This window comes from Fukomys damarensis, unplaced genomic scaffold, assembly GCF_012274545.1.
Source record: "Fukomys damarensis isolate Sample0158 unplaced genomic scaffold, DMR_v1.0_HiC HiC_scaffold_21, whole genome shotgun sequence".
NCBI lineage: Eukaryota > Metazoa > Chordata > Mammalia > Rodentia > Bathyergidae > Fukomys > Fukomys damarensis.
In genome coordinates, this window is record NW_022900933.1 from 32,067,771 (window position 1) to 32,086,452 (window position 18,682).

An 18,682-nucleotide genomic window follows, 5' to 3' on the forward strand; every position below is an offset into this window, starting at 1 on the left:
TGATTTAAAAAAAAAAAAAAAAAAGGCATGCTGCTGGAACAAAAACAGATATGTGCATGGAAGAACAGAATTGAGGGGCTGGGAATGCAGCTCAGTGGCATTCTGCCTGCCTTGCAAGTGCAAGGACCTGAGTTCGATCCCTGGTACCAGAAGAGAACAGAATTGAGGATACAGAAACTTCCTCAGCAACATACAGCTGTTTGATTTTTAACAGAGGAACCAAAAACACATGCTGGAGGAAAGACAGGCTATTCAATGAGTAGTGTTGGGAAAACTGGTTATCTGTGTACAGAAGATTGAAACTAGACCCTTTTCACTCACCATGAACTAAATTAAAATAAAAATGGATCAAAGGTCTAAACATTAAAGCAGAAGTATTAAACCTACTAGAAGATAAAATAAGTAAAACACTTGAAGACATAGGTGTAGAAAAGAATTTTTTGAACTAAACCTCAATGGCACAAGAAATAACAGTAAAAATCAATAAATGGGATTATATCAGCCTAAAAAGTTTCTACAGCCAAAGAATCAATCAGTAGAGTGAAGAGAAAACCCAAAGAATGGAACAATTTTTTTGCCAACTTCTCAGACAGAGGACTAATATCTAGAATATACAAAGAACTCAAAATAATTAAACCACCTAAAATGAAAGATCCAATCAAAAGACAGGCAAGATAAATGAACAGACACTTCACAGAGGAAGAAATAGAAATGAACAAAAAATATATGAAAAAATGCTCAACATCTCTGGCCCATAGAGAAATGCAAATCAAAGCAATGTTAAGATTCCATCTTACTCCAGAAAGAATGGCAGTCATCAGGAAATCAAACAATAGAAAATGCTGGTGAGGCTGTGGTGACTTCATTGTTAGTGGGAATGCAAGAGAGTACAGCCATTATGGAAATCAGTATGGAGATTTCTCAAAGAACTGAAGTTAAAAGTTCCACGTGACCCAGCAATCCCCCTTCTAGGTATCTTCCCCAGAGGGCTTAAGTCATCATACTACAGCAATACGCACATACCAAAGTTTACAGCAGCACAATTCATAATAACTAAATCCTGAAAGCAGCCTGTGTACTCATCAACAGATGACTGGGTAAAGAAAAGGTGGGATCTGTATATAAATGGAAAACTGTGCTGCTTGCTATAAAGAATGATAGACGAGACATTTGCAGGAAAATGGATGCACCTGGAAAATATAATGTTGAGTGAAATAAACCAGATGCAACTTAAATACCATATGGTATTTCTCATTTGAGTGAAGGGAGGGACAAGCAAAGACACTAATAAAGGATGGATGGGACCAGGATATGGATCTCTTGCAATAGGGAAAAAGCATGAGGGGTGAGGAGGAGGGAAAGGAGAAGTGAGTAGAATAAAGATACACGTAGAGACTGGCTGGGGATTTAGCTCAGTGGTTTGCTGCCTGCTTTTCAAGTTCAAGGTCCTGAGTTCAATCCCTGGTACTAAGAAGGAAAAAAAAAGGAATAGAGGAATTGGAGGATGAAGGAGGGAGGAGAAAGGAAGGGAAAGGAATTTTTTAAAAAGCTGTGATATGTACATGTAACCACTCCCCACGATGACTGCAAACTGTATGAATTGCAAACAGATACCAGTAAAATAAAAAATAAAAACATTTTTAAAAATAAAGATGATTGGGCTTTTCTATGTAGAACTGTGCTAGACCCTGGGCTTTCAGACCTGGGGATGTTTGTTTGTTCACGTGGGATCTGATGCAGCGAGAGGGTCCGGGAAAATAAGTCTAACTAGGTGACACTGCTGGTTTAGAAAGGGACTGCAGGAGGCACAGGGGAGGGGAAGCAATGCCTGTGTTCTGGGACGCTTGGCCCATATCTTGATGGCTTGGAGAGCTGCAAATCGTGGGATAGGCCAAGTAAGCGGTGCATTACTGCTAATCCCACTAGAGGGATCCCCAGGAAGGTCTTCCTTGTCCCATTTCAGATAAGTGCCCTCTCTACCTCTCACTGCTATGGGAGTCTTTGGGTCCCAGCTTTCCTCAGCCACTGTCTATGCTGCCCCTCATGCAGGGGGCTGGTGATGCACCCAAGACAGGCACAAGGTGGCGCTGGGCTACCCTAGGCCTCCTCTCCCTGTCCCCACCACATACCACGGGGTGGAGTTTCTCAGATTTAGGCCATTTGTCTTAGGTCAATTTCTCCAAATACTTCTTGCATTGTACTCTAGTAATATTTTTCTTGAAATTCTGTTTTAAAATTTTGTGTCTAACCTATTGGGAAACTATGACCTCTTTGTTAAACGTAGATGAATATGAGTTTTTTTAAACATCATGTTAGCTGTTGAGACCAATGCTTAGTATGTATTAGTAAAGCACATTGGCCCCTCACGGCTGCTCAAGCGTGTAATTAATTCTGTTCTTAGGATCTAAAATCGGCCTTTTTTGCCCAAAGTGATGAATGTATATGAGTTAGCACCAGCTATAACGGGTGACTCCTGAACACCCTCGAAGTCCATTGTTCACTACCCGAGGTCCAGGTGGCAGATGGCATATACAGGGTCACGTGGATGAACACTGTTGGCAAAACCAGGACCCACACTGAACATGGTAGACACGCACCTGCCTTCAGCCCTCAAGGAGAAACGCCTCCCTTCCTCCCTCCCTCCCTGTCTTTGGAGGATACTCACCCTGGGCCTCTCTGTCTCTCCCCAGTACTGTACCTGGAAGGCTCAGTTCTTGTATTTGAGGACATCTTCAAACTGATCGCATTCTACTGTGTCAGTAGGTGAGTAGACCAGCCGTACAGGCATCATGAGGAAGTCCTTTCCACTTCTGTGTTACAGAGCGGGCAGGACAGTGCCTACCTGCTGCTATAGAGGGCAAATCTGGGTGCATATGTAGGGTGGATGGGGGTCAAAAAGCCCCCGAGGGAAGGGTGCAGCCCAGAGGATGCAGAGAGGGTCCCTTGGCTTTGCCCTGGTAATCTGATGCTTGCTTGCACTGGCTGGTAAGGGCCCCTCCCTCATCATTTGCCCCTCTGGCTCAATGATGCACTCCCAGCTCTGTGTTACTATGTCAAGGACAGCTTGGCATCCTAGGTGAACCTGATCCAGCCACATGGCAGGGGTTGTAAGAGGAACTTCCTGTAGGGGCAGCAAGAAAGGCTAGTGAGCCTTCTTCTTGGGCAGGATCTTGTGATTATTAAGCAGTTGCTGGGAGGAGCAGGTGCCTGGTAACCACACCAGACTGCCCCATTCATTCAGACTGGTTTCAGGGCAACAAAAATTTTAAAATACCTGTTCATGCAAAAGGCTTACACTCTTGTTGAGACCAAAGGTCAAGCAGGATGTGCTGGGGTCCATGATTCCAAACTGTCTCTACTGAAGCCAAGCTCAGTCTACAACCTGCACCCCCGTCCCCCCGGACCCCTGGGCCAGATGGTCAGTTATGGAGTCCTGAGGATGAGTTCATGCCAACAGCTGCCACCCTTGGAGGGCTCAGGCATTGTGAGGCTCCCTGTGCCAAGATGAGCCTGAGGGTCCAGGCACCCTCCCTCAGGAGCAGGCCTGCAGAGGCTGGACAGTAGGATACTGTGGGCCAGGTGGTCTGCTGGCAGGCAGGGGTGCCCATGACAAGCCCCCATTGACTGGACATCAGGCTGTGTGCTGGGCACTGCCCACAGGGCCCTTTCCAACCCCTACCATAGTGATACCTCACCAGGCTAGGAACGCTCACCCCCAGCATTGTGCCAAAGATCTCTGTGAGGCGCTCAGCAGAGCACCTGGCACTAAGCAAGCACCCCAAAAATGACCAGCCTGAGTCAAATGTGAACCCAGTGTTCTGACTCCCAAGTCCCAGCTGCTCCTGCACTCAGAGCACACTGTACTAAGACCATGGCCAACAGGATGCATGCTGCTCCCCAATAGCCTCTCCCTTTATATATGGAGCCACGAGGCCCTCCTGATGGAAGAGGGAGGTGGGGAGCCAGCAAAGGTGATCGGAAGAGGATTCTAGCTAGAGAAGACTGCAAAGACCTGCCATGCCCGGCCTCAGGATATGAGCAAGGCACGATGGCTGGAAGGTCTCAAACTCTGTGGCTTGGAGCTGCAGGGACTTCCCGTCTCAGGTGCTGAGAGCCATGCTGCTGCCCATGGTCAGATGGCCCTGAGCAGAGTGATGTGTGGCTGTTGTAGCATGGGGATCACAGGAAGGGAAAGCAGGGGCCACTGAAGTCATCCAGGCCCTGTGTGCCAGCCAAGAGGGACCAGGCAGCCACTGTGGACAGGAGAATGGGGTTGGGGGAGCCTGCAAAGTGCTGGGGCTTTTTACCTGGGCACAATAGGATGGCTGTGCCTGATCATTTCTCGAGCACTTCCCTGGCACCAGCCACTCTGCTAAGCCCCTTGCCAGGATTTGGCACAAGTCTGGGCATAGAAGTCATTAGCCTCGAAGTGGCGTCATTGCCCAGAATGAGGAAGGAAGGGAGGTGCCCCGGGGCCTGCCCTCCCTGGGATATACCCAGCCTTATGACTCAGCCACCACCCTCCTGGCCCTCACAGATGTGAGGGAAAAACCTGGAGAGGCTCAGCAGGGACCAGACTGGAGGGCCCTGGGTGCTAGGGTACCAGGCTGGATGTGGCCCGCAGCTGCCACCAGCTCCTCCAGGACCAGGTGACAAGGTGTCAGGAGATAATGGGGGCACCAGAGGCATGTGGCAAAGTGTAATAGACACTTTTCTGGGGACAGGAACCCATGGGAAACCCTGCCCACAGGCTAGACAGCCACCCAGGTAACCTAAGGTAACTCAGGGATGAATTTTGGCATCGCTCAAAATGAGAGATGGGGCAGTGGTGGAAAAGCTGGGCCTGAGATGGGAGGGAAGCACTGGGAGTCTTCCCAGAGTGGAGGCCCCAGATGGCCTCAGATTCACAGGAGAATCACAGGTAACCAAAGGTCAGCTGGCAGCCCAACCATGTGACAGTAGAGGAGCCAAGGCCACACCCTGGGACCTCAAAATCTTGCACTGCAGCCCCACCCCATCCTGATCTTCCTTCCTTCATAAAAGCCCATTCCTCGGGCAGCTGTACAGGTGCTCTGGGGAACTCTTCAGTCCCTCTGCTTTAGTTCTCAAGTTGGGATGGGTCCACTTAGCAAGTACGCTGAGTCTCCATGGTGTGAACCGCACACACTGTTGGTGTTGGGGACCTGCAACAACGCCCTGCCCCTGCCAAGACTTCCCAGTGTCACCTGCATGGGTAACCGAGAAGAAGAGAGACAGCATGAAGGCTGATGATGCCAGGATGACAGGATTTCAGTGCTTGGAATCAAGCTGCGGGCGAAGTAGACAGGGCATGAACAGGAGGTGGAGCTGGTCATCCGGCAGCTGCCACCTGTTGATATGACTGTCACAGTCCCCTCAGTCCTCTCACTGAGTCCCATTTTCATGGAGGAGGAGAAGAGCTCAGAGGACAGAGTGGTTGAAAGCGGCTCAGCGGGCCTGGAATGCCTGGACAAGACACAGAAGTGGGACCGCTCACTCTGCTCCAGAACTAGCATGTGGCCTAGACGTGTCCCTTTCCTTCTCTGGGCCTCAGTTTCCCCATCGGTCTGAATGGCTTCTGGGGACCTCTGGAGGGAGCCCTACACAGGTCCCCATGCAGACTCCAGGTGTCAGGGCAGGAAGCATGGATCACTTGCTTTACCCTGGGCTCAGCAGGCTAGGAAGGACGGGGTGAAATGAGACCCTGCCCAGCTCCTAGGGGTTTCCCCATCTTTGCGCCCCTGGCTCTGCCTGGAAGCTCCCTGCACCTCACCCCCATCCTCAGCTCCAGGGACATTTTCCAGGGCTCAGCAGACCCTAGCAGCCACAGGACACAGGGCTCTTTCTTACCAGCTGCAGGTTTGGGTGCAGCGGCTGGGGAAGGAACGCCTCAGACCCCTCCCCAGACCTGACCTGCAACCCCTCGTGTCTTCACAGAGACCTCCTTCCCTTCACACTGCGGTTGCCCCAGGCTATCCTCGAGGCCAACAGCTTCACAGACCTGGAGACCATCTCCAACCTGGGCCTAGGTAAGTCCTCCCTGCAGGAGCACATGGAATTTAAGGGCAGAGGGAGGGCACCTAGGGCTGAGACCAGGCAGGATCTTTGGTCCCCACAGCTGTGGGAGCTCCTGCTCCCAGCCCAGGCTGCTGAGCGCTGTAGCAGATCTGCTGCTTTCCAGACAGCTGCCCAGGAGTCCCTGATGTAGGACCTCTTTGTCACAGGGAGGTGGCCAGCTTGGGGCCAAGAAGCTGAACATGTTAGGCCATGGCTCTGGATGAAGCTTTCGAGTGGTGGCCAGAGTCAGCCAGGCATTGGTCTGCCCCAGCCTGTTCCCATCCTGTCCGCATCAGAAGGAAAAGCAGCATGAATGTGATCATGATTTGAGTGGCCCACCTTCCCCTTGGCCTGCCCCCATCCACCAACTGACCCTAAGCTCACCCCCTTATACCTTTGAGCTTTTGAGGGACTTGGAGGGGAGAGGGAGAGGAGCAGGAAGAGGACCCAGCCACTTCTGATCCTGAGCCCTCCCTCCACAGAATCATAAGCAGAGCTCAGGTGTCTTGGGCTCTTCCGCACATGGGGCATGGTGCCCACCGTACAGGGTTGGAATTGGCCAGCGCTGAGCTAGGACTGGAGCCTCACTGTGCTGGCCCTGGGGAAACCAAGACGTCCAAGCTCATGGCTGCTGAAGAACTGGCTAGTCGCTTGTCGGTATGTTAGGACAGAAAATTTACCATAGGCAGTGGGAGGGCAGCTGCTTCAGCAGCCTCTGCAGGCTTCCGTGCCCAGAGCCTCACTGCCGGGGCCACATTTATGAACAAAGCAGGCCTCTCCTACATCTTTAAGGCACCTTGACTCCTGTGGCTGAGCATGTGCCGGTAGCACCGTGGTGAGTAGGAGAGGCGATGGCTGAGTGGCAGAGCCAGGACATGGGGGAAATCAGGGGCAGGCTGTTCCCCTGACTCAGAGTTCAGAGGGCCCTCTGGACAGCAGTGCAAGAGATGCTGAAGGCAGCCAGTGGTCAGGGGCCAGGAAGGAGCAGGGTTTGAGCCCTGGGAGTTGATATTCAGTGAGAGTCAGCTATGTCCTAACCTCTTTAGCTGTGCTGACTCATCCCAGCCTTAAACCTGTAATGTAGGGACTGCCATTATAATCCACATCATATGGCAAAGGAAACAAAGACTCGCAACATGTCTCGTGTCACAGTCTGTGCCAGAGCTGGGATTTGAACCCTGGCCGTCTAGCTCCAGCACCTACCTACTGTGTCTCACACTGAAGTCCTTATCCAGAGTCTGCTAGGCTAATGTACTGTTTATAAACCTTAGTTGATGTTGAGAATGAGCACTGAACTTCACGCACCAACCCTCCCTGCACCAGTACTGTAACTGTTAGACTTTTACCCTTCCAGGAGCTTAGATGTGGGATGGGTGACAGCTTTATAATTTGCACAGTCCACACACTTCCTGAGGCCTCCGAGGATATGGTCGATGCTTTTTGACCACTGCAGAGCACTGATTTGTGTAATCCTTGCATATTCTAAAGACAGAATGTACATTTTTAAGATGGCAAAGCAAGTATTAGCCAAGCTAAGAGCCTTGTCCCAAGGAATAAATCTGGGATTTGCACTGAGGGCATCGCTGACTCTCCTCCATCTGCTCTGTGGTGATACCTCATGAGCTTCTCTGCTGTTTTTGCAACAGTGGCTACTTTGCGGCCAAGGTGGTTGGACAGCAGAGATGCAAGGCCTCCATCAGGGTTGGTTGGTGCTCCCCTTACCCAAGTGTCCCTGTCAGTCCCTGCTCAAGGCTCCCAGCAGCCTCCTCTCACTGGAGGAGCCTGTCTGCTCCACGACCCAGCGGTACGCTGGGTAGTGAAACAAGCCGGTCCTCTTGGAGGACCCATGTTCCTGTCTGGAACAGCAGAACTGCACCCTGGGGGGCTTGGCTTCAGTGTGGTCTTGGAGAAGAGCCAGGCTGCATGGGAAGCCAAGGGGCATCAGCCAGCTGCCGTGTCCACGTGCCAGCCCCTCACCTGCTCTGGAGCCTGTTCTCCAACTCAGCCCAGCCCCACCTGGCCCCTGCTCTCCATGCAGGTTTACCAGAGAGAATCTGGTTGGGCCCTCACCAGCCTTGTGATGCAGAGTGGAGCAGTGTCCCTAGCAGATGCTTCTCTGGTGCAGTCAGCATTTCCAGGAAAACCAAAAGGACAGTCGGAGGCAAATTCGTTGAATAGGTGCACACAGGCACTATTGCATTTATCTGCGTTAAGAAACCCGTTTTACGATGAGGCCATCGAAACTTGTGGAGTCTGAAGATCTCACTCAGTTAGAAGCGGAAATGAAGCCCTGACACCTCCTTTCAACGTGGCTGAACCTGGGAAGCGTGGTGCTCGGAGAAAGAAGCCAGACCTGAAGGCACAGTCTGGTTCCATCTGTGTGAAGCATTTGGAATAGGTGGCCAGAGACAGAAGCCATGTTGACAGTTGCCAGGGGATGGGCGTAAGGTTCTTTGCTAATGGATATGGTTCTTTGGGGGTGATTTAAAAGCCCTAAAATTAATTGTCATTACAGTCACACAACTCTGTGAATATACCAAAAACCACTGTGGTGTGTTTTAGTGGATGACTTCTGTGAACGGTATCTCACTGTTGTTAAAGAGAGAGGAGTCTAGTGAAGAAAAGGCTTTCTGCACTGGGACATAAGAGAACTGCGTTCACAGTTGGGGCTTTCTGCGTTTGAACTCGGTGCTCTTTGTCAGTAGCCACTGCCACCTGCCCCTCAGCCAACTCTGCTCACCCCTTTTCATTCCTCAGCTCTTCTTCCCTATGCCTTGCATCCAGTGGAAAACAACATGGCGCCCACATCCCGACGGAGCCTGGATTTGGTGTTGGGATAGGGAGGACAGTGAGCCATACCCTCTACATTGTCCCCTGCATGCGCTTCTGGGTTGTTTGTTTATAAAAGCCCAGTAGATTGGGTATGTTTATTTTTAACGGACAAGATCAGAAAAGGAGGAGAGCGAAAACCATGAATAACCCCTCAGCTGCTGCAGAAATACAGCATGCCTCTTGCCTTTTGGTTTGTTTTGCCGGAACATGCTTGTGGCTTTCAGTTCTTCCCCCCTCCACACACACCAAGAGTCAAAGAGTGTTTAGTTAAAAGTAAAGATGTACCGGATTTTCATCCCCCTGGAAATCTTGCAGTTATAATATGTTTTTGAGACCTATGTGTTTCTTATCCTTAGTGCCAGCAACTTTATTTCTGTGGCATTCTACTCACATATATATATATATATATTTATTTATTTTTAATGAATGGAACGAACCCTGCTGTTTAGACAGGAATGATATGGCTGAAACAGAGCTGTTTGCTGGCAGCCTAACACCATGAGATGTCTTGGAATGTCAGTTCCTGAGCTGGAGTGAGCAAGTCCAAATCTGGACGGGGACAAGCCGGCATCCCCCAGCGCAGGCTATATACAGTGTAATCCTGGACTCCAAGGACGGCACACATGTTACTCGGGGCCACAAAGCTAACATAGAGAGTCTTCAGCACTGATATTTCATGTAGTTGATTCTAAGTGCAAAAAGAACTTAGAGAATAAGGTTGTTGGCAGTGGTCCTCAAACACATCTGTAGTGTGTATACGTGTAATCTTTTTAAAATATGTTGAAGAAATACATATGTTCTATAGCTCTTCCAAGTCTGCATGTGGCTTGCTTCCGCCTTTACATCATACAATGAGAATTTTTCTAGTTATTCAAGATTCATTGAAACATGATTTCGGTGACTCTCCAATAGCCCATCTTTGGGATACCCCAGAAGTATGCATTCCCTGAAGTGGTTGGACTTTTGAATTATTGCCGCGACATCTGGAGTGTTTTGCTGCAGCAAGGGAACATGCCCTCCTCTTCCTCCTTCCTTTTCTCCTCCCCCACCCCTTGCTTCTCTTTTATCTTAGTGGTGCTGAGGGGTTGAGGATTAAACCCAGGGCCTTCCCACTGAGCTATTTCCCCTGCCCATTTTTTATTTTGACACAGGGTCTCACTAAGTCACTTAAGTTGCCCAAACTGGGGTCAGACTCAGTATCCTCCTGCCTTAGCCTCCAGCCACCACACCCAGTTGTGACAGTCCCTTCTTTACGGGAACTTTATCAACTGAGACAAGTCTTGCTTGGCATGGTGCCACTGGGCACTGGCACCCACATCTTTGCCAACCACTAGGATTGCACGACACAGTGTTCTACTTCTCTAGCCTCGGTCCTCTGCAGACTGCAGAGAAAGTTACCTACTTCCTTTTTTTCTCTTTTCTTTTCTGTTTTTTGTTTTTTGTTTTTAGCGTACAGCCCTGAAGTGCCCTCTGATTCCCTAATAGGGACCCGGATGCAGTGTATCCTCCCCACCCTTCAGAGCAGTATTGGCCTGGGGCCTGTGCCCTGCCACCTGTCTTGGGTGGGGAGCAGCATCCTGGGCCCTGCTGTCCTGGGGCAGCTGTCCAGACGCAGTGCATTCACTTTCAGAGCCCCTCCGCCCTCCTTTTGCCTCCTCCTCTCACCCTTGCCTCAGGCCATGGCCAGCACTCAGTAAGAGCTGACCTTGCCTGAATCCCCTCCCCTAGACCCCTGCCTCTACTCTGGGTGAGTGAATCCACTCAGGGCTGGCGCTGGACTCCTTCTCTGTGCCAAGCACTGTCTTGGGATCCAGAGACCCTCTGATGGAGGAGCCATTGGTGCTGCCTTCGGGAAGGTCAGAGCCTGGTGGGCAAGTCAGACAAGAGTAGAGTACAGAGTATTGCAGTCCCAGTGCTGGTCACTAGCCTGAGACTGTGCTTCAGAGCTGGGGGACACAGGAGCAGAGGTGAGTCCCGGATGCCTCAGGAAACCTGTACCAAACAGGTGATGTGCGACCTAAGCCTTGAAGGAGGAGTAAGTGCTTGCAGGTGGAGACAGTGGAACAATTCCAAGCAATAGGAAGAGCTTTAGCCTGGATGTAAAAGTGGAGCAGTGCAGGAAGAAGAGAGCAACTGATGGAGTGGGGTGAAGAATCAGTAGATGATTCCAGAAAAAGATACTCAGGGTCAGAGCCCACAGGCCGTGGATAATCCAGAAAGCAAGAATGGGAGTTTCCAGGGACCTGATCTTTCATCCCAGTGCAGAAAGCCCTTCCTTCTCTAGACTCCTCTCTCTCTAACAACTGCTGAAATACCATTCGCATAATTCACCCACTAAAAAATACCCCAGTGATTTTTAGTATATTCACAGAGTTGTGCAACTGTAATGACAATCAATTTTAGGGCTTTTAAATCACCCCCAAAGAACCATACATATCCTTTAGCAAAGAACCCTACACCCATCCCCTGGCAACTGTCAACATGACTTCTGTCTCTGGCTGCCTATTCCAATCCTTGAGATTGCCCGTCTTAAAGCCGGCTCACACTCTCCTGCACCCCACCATCCTGTGACGCTTCCTCTGTTTCGACATCAAGAACCTGTTTGTGCTCTCACCACATCCCCGCTCAGGGTCGAGCTGTGACCCCTCACTGGTGCCGGCCTAGCACCCCCATGGGAAGTGTCGCAAGTTCCTCTGAAGGAAGGCCACACACATAGCGGTTGACTGCAGGACTTTAGGACAAGCGTGATCCCATTCAAACCCTAGCTCCCCCTCCTGAACTCTGCCACCTCAGGTGAAGGCTTTGACGTCTCTGGGTCTCATTTCTGTAAAGTGGGGACAAGGCCAAGGATCCAGGAACAGTGAGACAGTCTGGGTGGAGCCAGAAATCCATGGGCCAGCACCTGGCCAAAACTTTTCTCGCATGCTCCTGTTATTCGTGCTGATGAGTCCCTCCCTGGGTGGGAGGCTGGCCCCACCACTCATGAGGAATTCTGCCCTCCCTGGTTAATCTCCTTCCCAGTCCTCAATTTAGCGGAGTGAATAGGACCTGCTCAAGTGGCTGTGGGTCCACTAAAATTATCCCCACAGTGTCAGATCCATGTGCCTTTTTGGGAGGTGGGTCCTGAGCACTCACGGCTCCTTGATGGGTTGTGGTACCCAGAGGTCAAGAATTCCTGAACCAAGCCTGCCTTGGTGGCTGCAGCCACTGACCGAGTGATGAGAAGTGGTTGATAACTGTCAGTGCTGCACACGAGCGTCAAGACCCCCCCAGTCAGGTCGGTTTGCAGTGGACAGGCACTCCCAAGGTGACAGTCTGGTCCGACCCTGCTGGCTACAGACCATCAGTTTGTTTTTCCTGCAGGCAACAACCTGCAGGGTCAAAGCCCCGTCCCTGGTACAATTGTGTTCCTCCTCTGACCTCTCTGAGATGGGTCCCAGTGTGATCTCATTTTCAAGATGACTAGACTGAGGCTGAGAAGTCAGGCGACCTGACCTGAGCACCGGCTGGGCAGCTACAGGGCCTCTAGGCCTCCCGTCCCCTCTGTCCCTGCCATGCCTCCCCTGCACGTGCCTCCTGAAGCTCATCTGACCCAACACAGCCTCTATCACCCCACTGTGGGTCCCCGGTGCCCTCTGTGGTGGGCTGTCACATTGAGGGAGGAAACCAAAGCTGAGCCTGCCATCCTGAGCAGCCCCACCTAGCTGCTGGGGAGGAGGGCTTGGGGCTTCCCCTCTGAGAGAGGCAGGAAGTGGTGGGAGAGGCTTAGGAGCCCGAGAGGGAAAACAACTCTACACAGCGCAGCAGAAGCCGCCCCCGCTGCACATGCCGCCCGCCCTGAGAACTGACCGCTTCTCCCCTTCTGCTTTCCACAGGCTTCTGGGACTCCTCGCTGAACTCACGAGGAGGTGGCCGCCCACCCGAGCCCCCAAAAGACCCAGCCCCTGGGGGCCCCGTAACCTCCAGCCTCAGGTCCACGGCCCATTACGCAAACTGTTCCTGCGAAATCGAGCTGTCCATAGGAAACGACCGGCTGTGGTTTGTGAATCCTATTTTCATAGAAGACTGTGGCAGCGCCCTGCCCGCCGACCTGTCGCCGCCTGGCAGCTGCCTCTCGCGCCCTGAGCCGGGCACCTCCGACGCTGCTACCTCTCCCACCTCCAGGTGGGCACCCCGCCGCCCGCCGCCCCCACCCCCAGCGCCTTCCCCAGCCCGGGCCCCTGGGCTCCCTGCTCCTGCTTGTCCTTTGCCCAGTAGCCCCCCAGTCTCGGCCCCCCACCTCCCATCCCATGTCCCAGGCCCCACAGACCATCCAAACCAGCCACCCATGACAGCCTGCGAGAGGCTCCCACACCCCGCTGCAGGCCTGAGTGTCTTCTGGGAACGAGAGATGAAGCCCGGGTCGGCCCCCAGCCCCTCACAACCGACCCCTGCCCCTCCACTGCCCACAAAGAAGACCCTTCCGGCCGTGCCTCCCAGGCGACGCATCTCTGATAGGCTGTCTCTGGAAGACCAGAGTGCGGGGATGGTGGCTGAGGGGGACCAGCCAGGCCTTTCCAGGGCAACCCCGCTCACCCTGCCTCCACAGGGGGCCTTGGGAAGCCCTGGGGACGGTCCTCAGAGGACCTCAGAACAAGGCCAGGAAGCAGAGGCCAAAGCCAGTGATCTGGTCAGCACACCAGACCCTCCCAGGAAGACCAGACAACCCCCAGTCCCACCCCCCAGGAAGAAACGGATATCCCAGCAGCTGCCTTCAGTCCTCTCAAGTCCCCCGGAGAGTGCTAAGACCCCCACGAAGGAGGTGGCCTCTGTGAAACCCATACCTGGAGAAGGCCAGGCCGCTGCCCTCCAGTCTGGGACTCCACACCTCCATGCCCAGACCACCGCCTGTGCTCAGAGCTCTCCAGAGTTCAAGGGCTCCCTGGCCTCCCTCTCAGACAGCCTGGGAGTGCCCTCCTCAGCCGTGGACCAGGACTCCTACTCGACCAGCAGCGCGGAGGAGGAGCTGGATTTCAGCAGCCCCAGCGTGAAGAAGAAGCCATCGATGATCTTGGACAAGGCGCGCCACCGGCTGAGCTTCGCCAGCTTCACCAATGTCTTCCACGCCTTCCTCTCCAACAACCGCAAGCTGTACAAGAAAGTGGTGGAGCTGGCACAGGACAAGGGCTCCTACTTCGGCAGCCTGGTTCAGGACTATAAGGTGTACAGCCTGGAGATGATGGCACGCCAGACTTCCAGCACGGAGATGCTGCAAGAGATCCGCACCATGATGACGCAGCTCAAGAGCTACTTGCTGCAGAGCACCGAACTCAAGGCCCTGGTGGACCCTGCCCTGCACACAGAGGAGGAGCTCGGTCAGTACCCGCTGGGGTGGGGACGAGAGGGAGGGAAGGGTGAGGGGCAGAGACTTGGGAGCCCTATGCATGACACAGTTGGTGCCCACCCTCAGTGCCCCACAGCTGTCGCTTCCTATGGGGGGCACAAAGGCGGGCCCCTTCCCCCTGGTCCCATCCTTGCTGCGCTCCACTTCTCTGTTCCTTCCTTCTGCTCCCCAATACGTCACATGAACCCAAATCCTTTTCTAGGGAGCCAACCCAAATCTTTCTGAGTTTGTGATGCGTAGTGAGATCTGTATTGTACATTGCAGTCAACTACACACCTATGTAAATATGTCAAGTAGGCAGCCGTACATGGTGATGCACGCCTGTAATACCAGTTACTCAGGAGGCTAAGGCAAGAGGATCTCAAGTTCAAGGCCAGCCTGGGCAACTTAGCAAGACTCTGTCTCAAAATAAAAATAAAAAGGTATGACGGTGTGCAGATCAGTGGTAGAGCACCCTTTCGTTCAAACCCTGGTACCACATGCACACACACGCACGCACACGCACACCCAAATCACACTGCTGTGGCTAAAGCAATTGTTAAAACATGGAACTGCCGAAGGACCACCTCGTTAGTAACAGTCCCTTCTTCAAGCCCCCCAAGCGGCCCTCTCTTGGGGTCCCCTAGCTCTCTCTTCCCCTCTCTAGTAATTAAAGGTTAGCATTGGAGACATGAAAGGACATTTGGGACTCTGTAACATAGGTAATTCATTGTGTTTCTTTCAAAAATAGGGACAAAAGTTGTCTTCTCAGGGAGAGGAGACCGTCAGGCCACAGGATTGATGGGCACTGTGGGTATGGGGTTGGGTGGTGGGTCTGAGGTCAGAGGCCAGCAGCTGCCTCGCTGGCTGTCAGGTGCATCTGCACAGGACCCTGGGAGTGGAAGGTTCTCCGGGAAGGAAGCTCAAGGGCAGCACGGGCCAGGGTCACCACAGCAGGCTGAGGTTTAGCTCACAATTGGGTGCCAAGTCGGAGCAACATAGGTTTCCACAGGGCTCTCACTGGGGAGCCCTAGATCCCATTGTGAGCTGGTAGTTAAGAGTCATGGGCCGCCCAGCTCTGCGCCAGACATAGTTTTTATGCTGGGAAAACCTGCTCCTGTCCCCTGAGCTTACATTTGAGAGGGGTGGCAGGCAGTCAGCAGGAAACCTGAGTGAGGCAGTAGGGGACAGGACAGGAAGTGAGGTCAGGAGGCATCTGGGGAGGTGGCTCACCAGGACCTGTGGACCCCCTGGAGACTTGGCTTTCCTGCTGTGGCAGGTTCTAGTCCAACAGTGACAGTGTCTCACCTGTGCACGCATCGCTCTGTCTGTGAAGACAAGTGGGAGCAGAGAGACGTGCTCTGAAGTCGCTGTCCCCATCTGCTCATGCAGTGAGGGTGGCAGGGCCAGGAGGAGGAAAAGCAGATGGGACAGGGAGCTGGGATTCCAGTCTGCCCTGAAGCTGGGGCACAGGACTGGTGGGCTTTGGGTGCAGAGGCGTGTTGGGTCCCTAGGAGGTAGGCACTGGAGAAAAGTCCTAGGGCTCAGATTGGACATGTGACCTTGGAGACGCTTATGAGACACCCAAGTGGCGATGTCAAGTAAGCCACTGAGATCTGAGTCTGCAGTTTTGGGCTGCCGGGTAGGCTATAGATAGACATTTGGGAATTGTCAGCACAAAAGGAGCCATGAGACGGTGAGATCAGCCCTGGAAGGATGGAGACCCTGGCAGGGTGCAGAACTGGAGGGCATGGAAGGGCATGGAGGCTCGGAGAGGCTCAGAGGGGGCCAGAGGGGACTGAGCTGAAGAGACCAGGGCTGGCTGGGCTTTCCTCTGGGGCAGAGACAGCAACGTGGACGCAGGCAGAGAGGTGGGTGCTACAGTGAGAGGGTCGTGGGCTGCTCTGGAGACTGTGAGAGTCAGGCCGAGGGTCTGGCCTGGAGGCGGTGGGCCTCTGAATGGCGCATGGAGGGCGCAGAAGAGGAGACCAAGCAGGGAGATGAGTCAGGGAACTGGTCCAGGTAACCAGTAAAGGAAGTGAGTGCCAGCCAGACCACTGCCAGAAACAGCAGGAGACCTGAGCCCCAGGGTGGCCAGCTGGTGACAGCGACTCACCACAGGGTATCTGCAAAGGACAGCTATCTCAGGTACCAAGATGCCAACAGGTACTGGACTTGGCGTCTGCCTGGCACAACAGGGCACAGCATCCCCAGAGCCTGCCCTGGGCTGAGTGTGGGGCAAGGAGGCTTCCAGGCAGGGAGAAGGGTGGGTGCCAAGCAGGGCTACGAAGGTTGGCAGGGCTAGAGCTGCAGGCAGAGAGGGAATGAGACTGAGCAGCACCAGCAGGGCCAGCAGCGTTCCAGACACTGCACACCTCAGCCTTACGACTCGAGCCAAAACAAGCAGCTGGACCACTGCTGTACCTAGAAGTCATGGCTCGCAGGTTTAGTGACCTGGCCAAGAGGACACGGAGTCAGCAGTAGAGCTGATTCAGACCAGCAGCGGCCCATCCCTGAGCAGCTACTCTGCCTCCTCTGTGCTCAGTGAGACCCTAAGCCACATGAGGCACTGACCCTGCCTTTGGTGATAGGGTGAAAGGCACAAGGAGCAGTTAAGACACACAGTCCCTGCACCTGTCTGTGGTCACAGAGGACAAAGTCTAGAGAAGTAGCATCTGCAGGAGAGCCAGGGCCCTCAGATGTGAGGGCCCGAGGACAAGCACAGCCCTCCCGTTATACAGAATAGGAAAAAGGGCTGGAATGGGAAGGAAAACAGTAAGGTCACACAGGAGCCTGGGGCAGTGGGAAGGGAAGTCCCGCCCAGTCTGTGCCCCGTGTGTTCTCCCAATGGGGGGGATGTGGGGGTTGGCAAGACGGAGACCCGGGATATCCAGGGCTGACAGCCTGACCCAGACAAGAGCAACCCCATGCAGGACATCTTCCACAGGGACAGGGTTGGATTGTCACCATGGTGTCAGGCAGGCGTGAGTACAGGTCCTTGTTTGGCCTCCAACCCATCTGAGCCTAGTGTTTTCCATGGGCAGGGGGACCAAGTATAGTAAAAGACACATCGCTGTGGACCCCTCAGAACCCTCTTCCTCGCTTCCAATGCACTCTTCCCGTCCTTCTTGCCACTTTCTGAAGCCGTTCTGGGAGTCCTCTTTCATGAATGTCTTTATGAGATGTGATCAAAAATAACGGTGTGGGTTAATGAAAATAAACACACAAAAAGGGGTCTGAAGGTATAAAGAAATTAATAATAATAATGGTGTAGGCCAGGGATTTAGCTCAGCAGCACTGTGCCTGCCTGGCAAGCACAAGGTCCTGAGTCCAATCCCCAGTACCGAAAAAATAATAACAACAACAATAATAATAATGGTGAATGCTGCTGCCAAGCGCCATCCAACAGAAAGGCAACCTTGTAAAAACGTGACTCTGGGGCTGGGGATTTAGCTCAGTGGGGCTGCTGCCTGCCTCGCAAGCACAAGGACCCCAGTTCGATCCCCAGTACCCCCAAAAAAGTGATTCTGTGTCCTCATCCAACCTATTCACCGGCACCATGTGACCTCTGGCTCTTCCCCAAAGTTCAAAATGACCATAAAAGGGAAGCATTTTAAATTGATTCAGGACATCAAGGCAGCACAACAGCACAACTAAAGCCACTCATGGAAGAGGACTTCAGACCTTAAAAGTGTGTTCCAAATGAGGAGTACTTTTAGGGGGATTAATAGCCATATGTCTTTCACCGTAATAATTTTTTTTAATTTAAACATTCACCATATTTTCAATCACCCCCTGTAGAGTTATTATGAGATCAGAGTTCATTGATGCCCACTCCCCAAGTTGATCAGGACTGCTTGACAGATCAGATGACATTTGAATGGCAAGGGGCAAGGCAGTGGGGCTGGAACCTGGTGCAAAGGCCCAGAGGCAGGAGCAGCCTGGCAGGGAGGAGGAGCAGCACAGAGAGCAAGCAGAGCTCCAGTGAAAGGGGCTGCAGGGCCAACCACAGAGGCCTCACGGGCCACTAGGGTAACTTTGGCTTTGATTTCACTGTGTTGTGTATTGGTTAGTTTTCCTGGCACTGGGACAAAATACCTGCTATGGACAGTTTAAGGGAGGAAAGGTTTATTTGGGTCATGGTGTTAGAGGCTTCAATACATGGCTGGCTGGCTCCAGGGCAGGACCATCAGGGCAAAGGACTGTCGCATTCAAACACGTGACAGGGGCCAGAGGCTACTGCCTTAATCTGGGCAAGCTGTGTTGGGGTGGCCTGTCCAGCCTGGGTCAGGGTGGTGGCCATGGAAGTGATGAGAATCTGGGTATGCTTTTTTGAGATGAGTCAAGCAGATGTGGGTCTTGAAAGAGACATCAAGGATAAATCCACCAGTCATTTATCAGGCATGCAGGCCC

General features: G+C 52.8%; 1 protein-coding gene across 1 annotated transcript in view; it reads left to right on the top strand.

Moving 5' to 3' along the window:
• The window catches only part of Rin3 (Ras and Rab interactor 3), a 97,285-nt gene that overhangs the window by 58,326 nt on the left and 20,277 nt on the right, over window positions 1-18,682 (top strand). Inside the window, exons 4-6 of the mRNA XM_019205252.2 lie at window positions 2,691-2,763; window positions 5,956-6,047; window positions 12,783-14,261. Of these exons, the coding sequence (XP_019060797.1) occupies window positions 2,691-2,763; window positions 5,956-6,047; window positions 12,783-14,261 (1,644 nt within the window). The remainder of the gene's footprint in view (window positions 1-2,690; window positions 2,764-5,955; window positions 6,048-12,782; window positions 14,262-18,682) is intronic.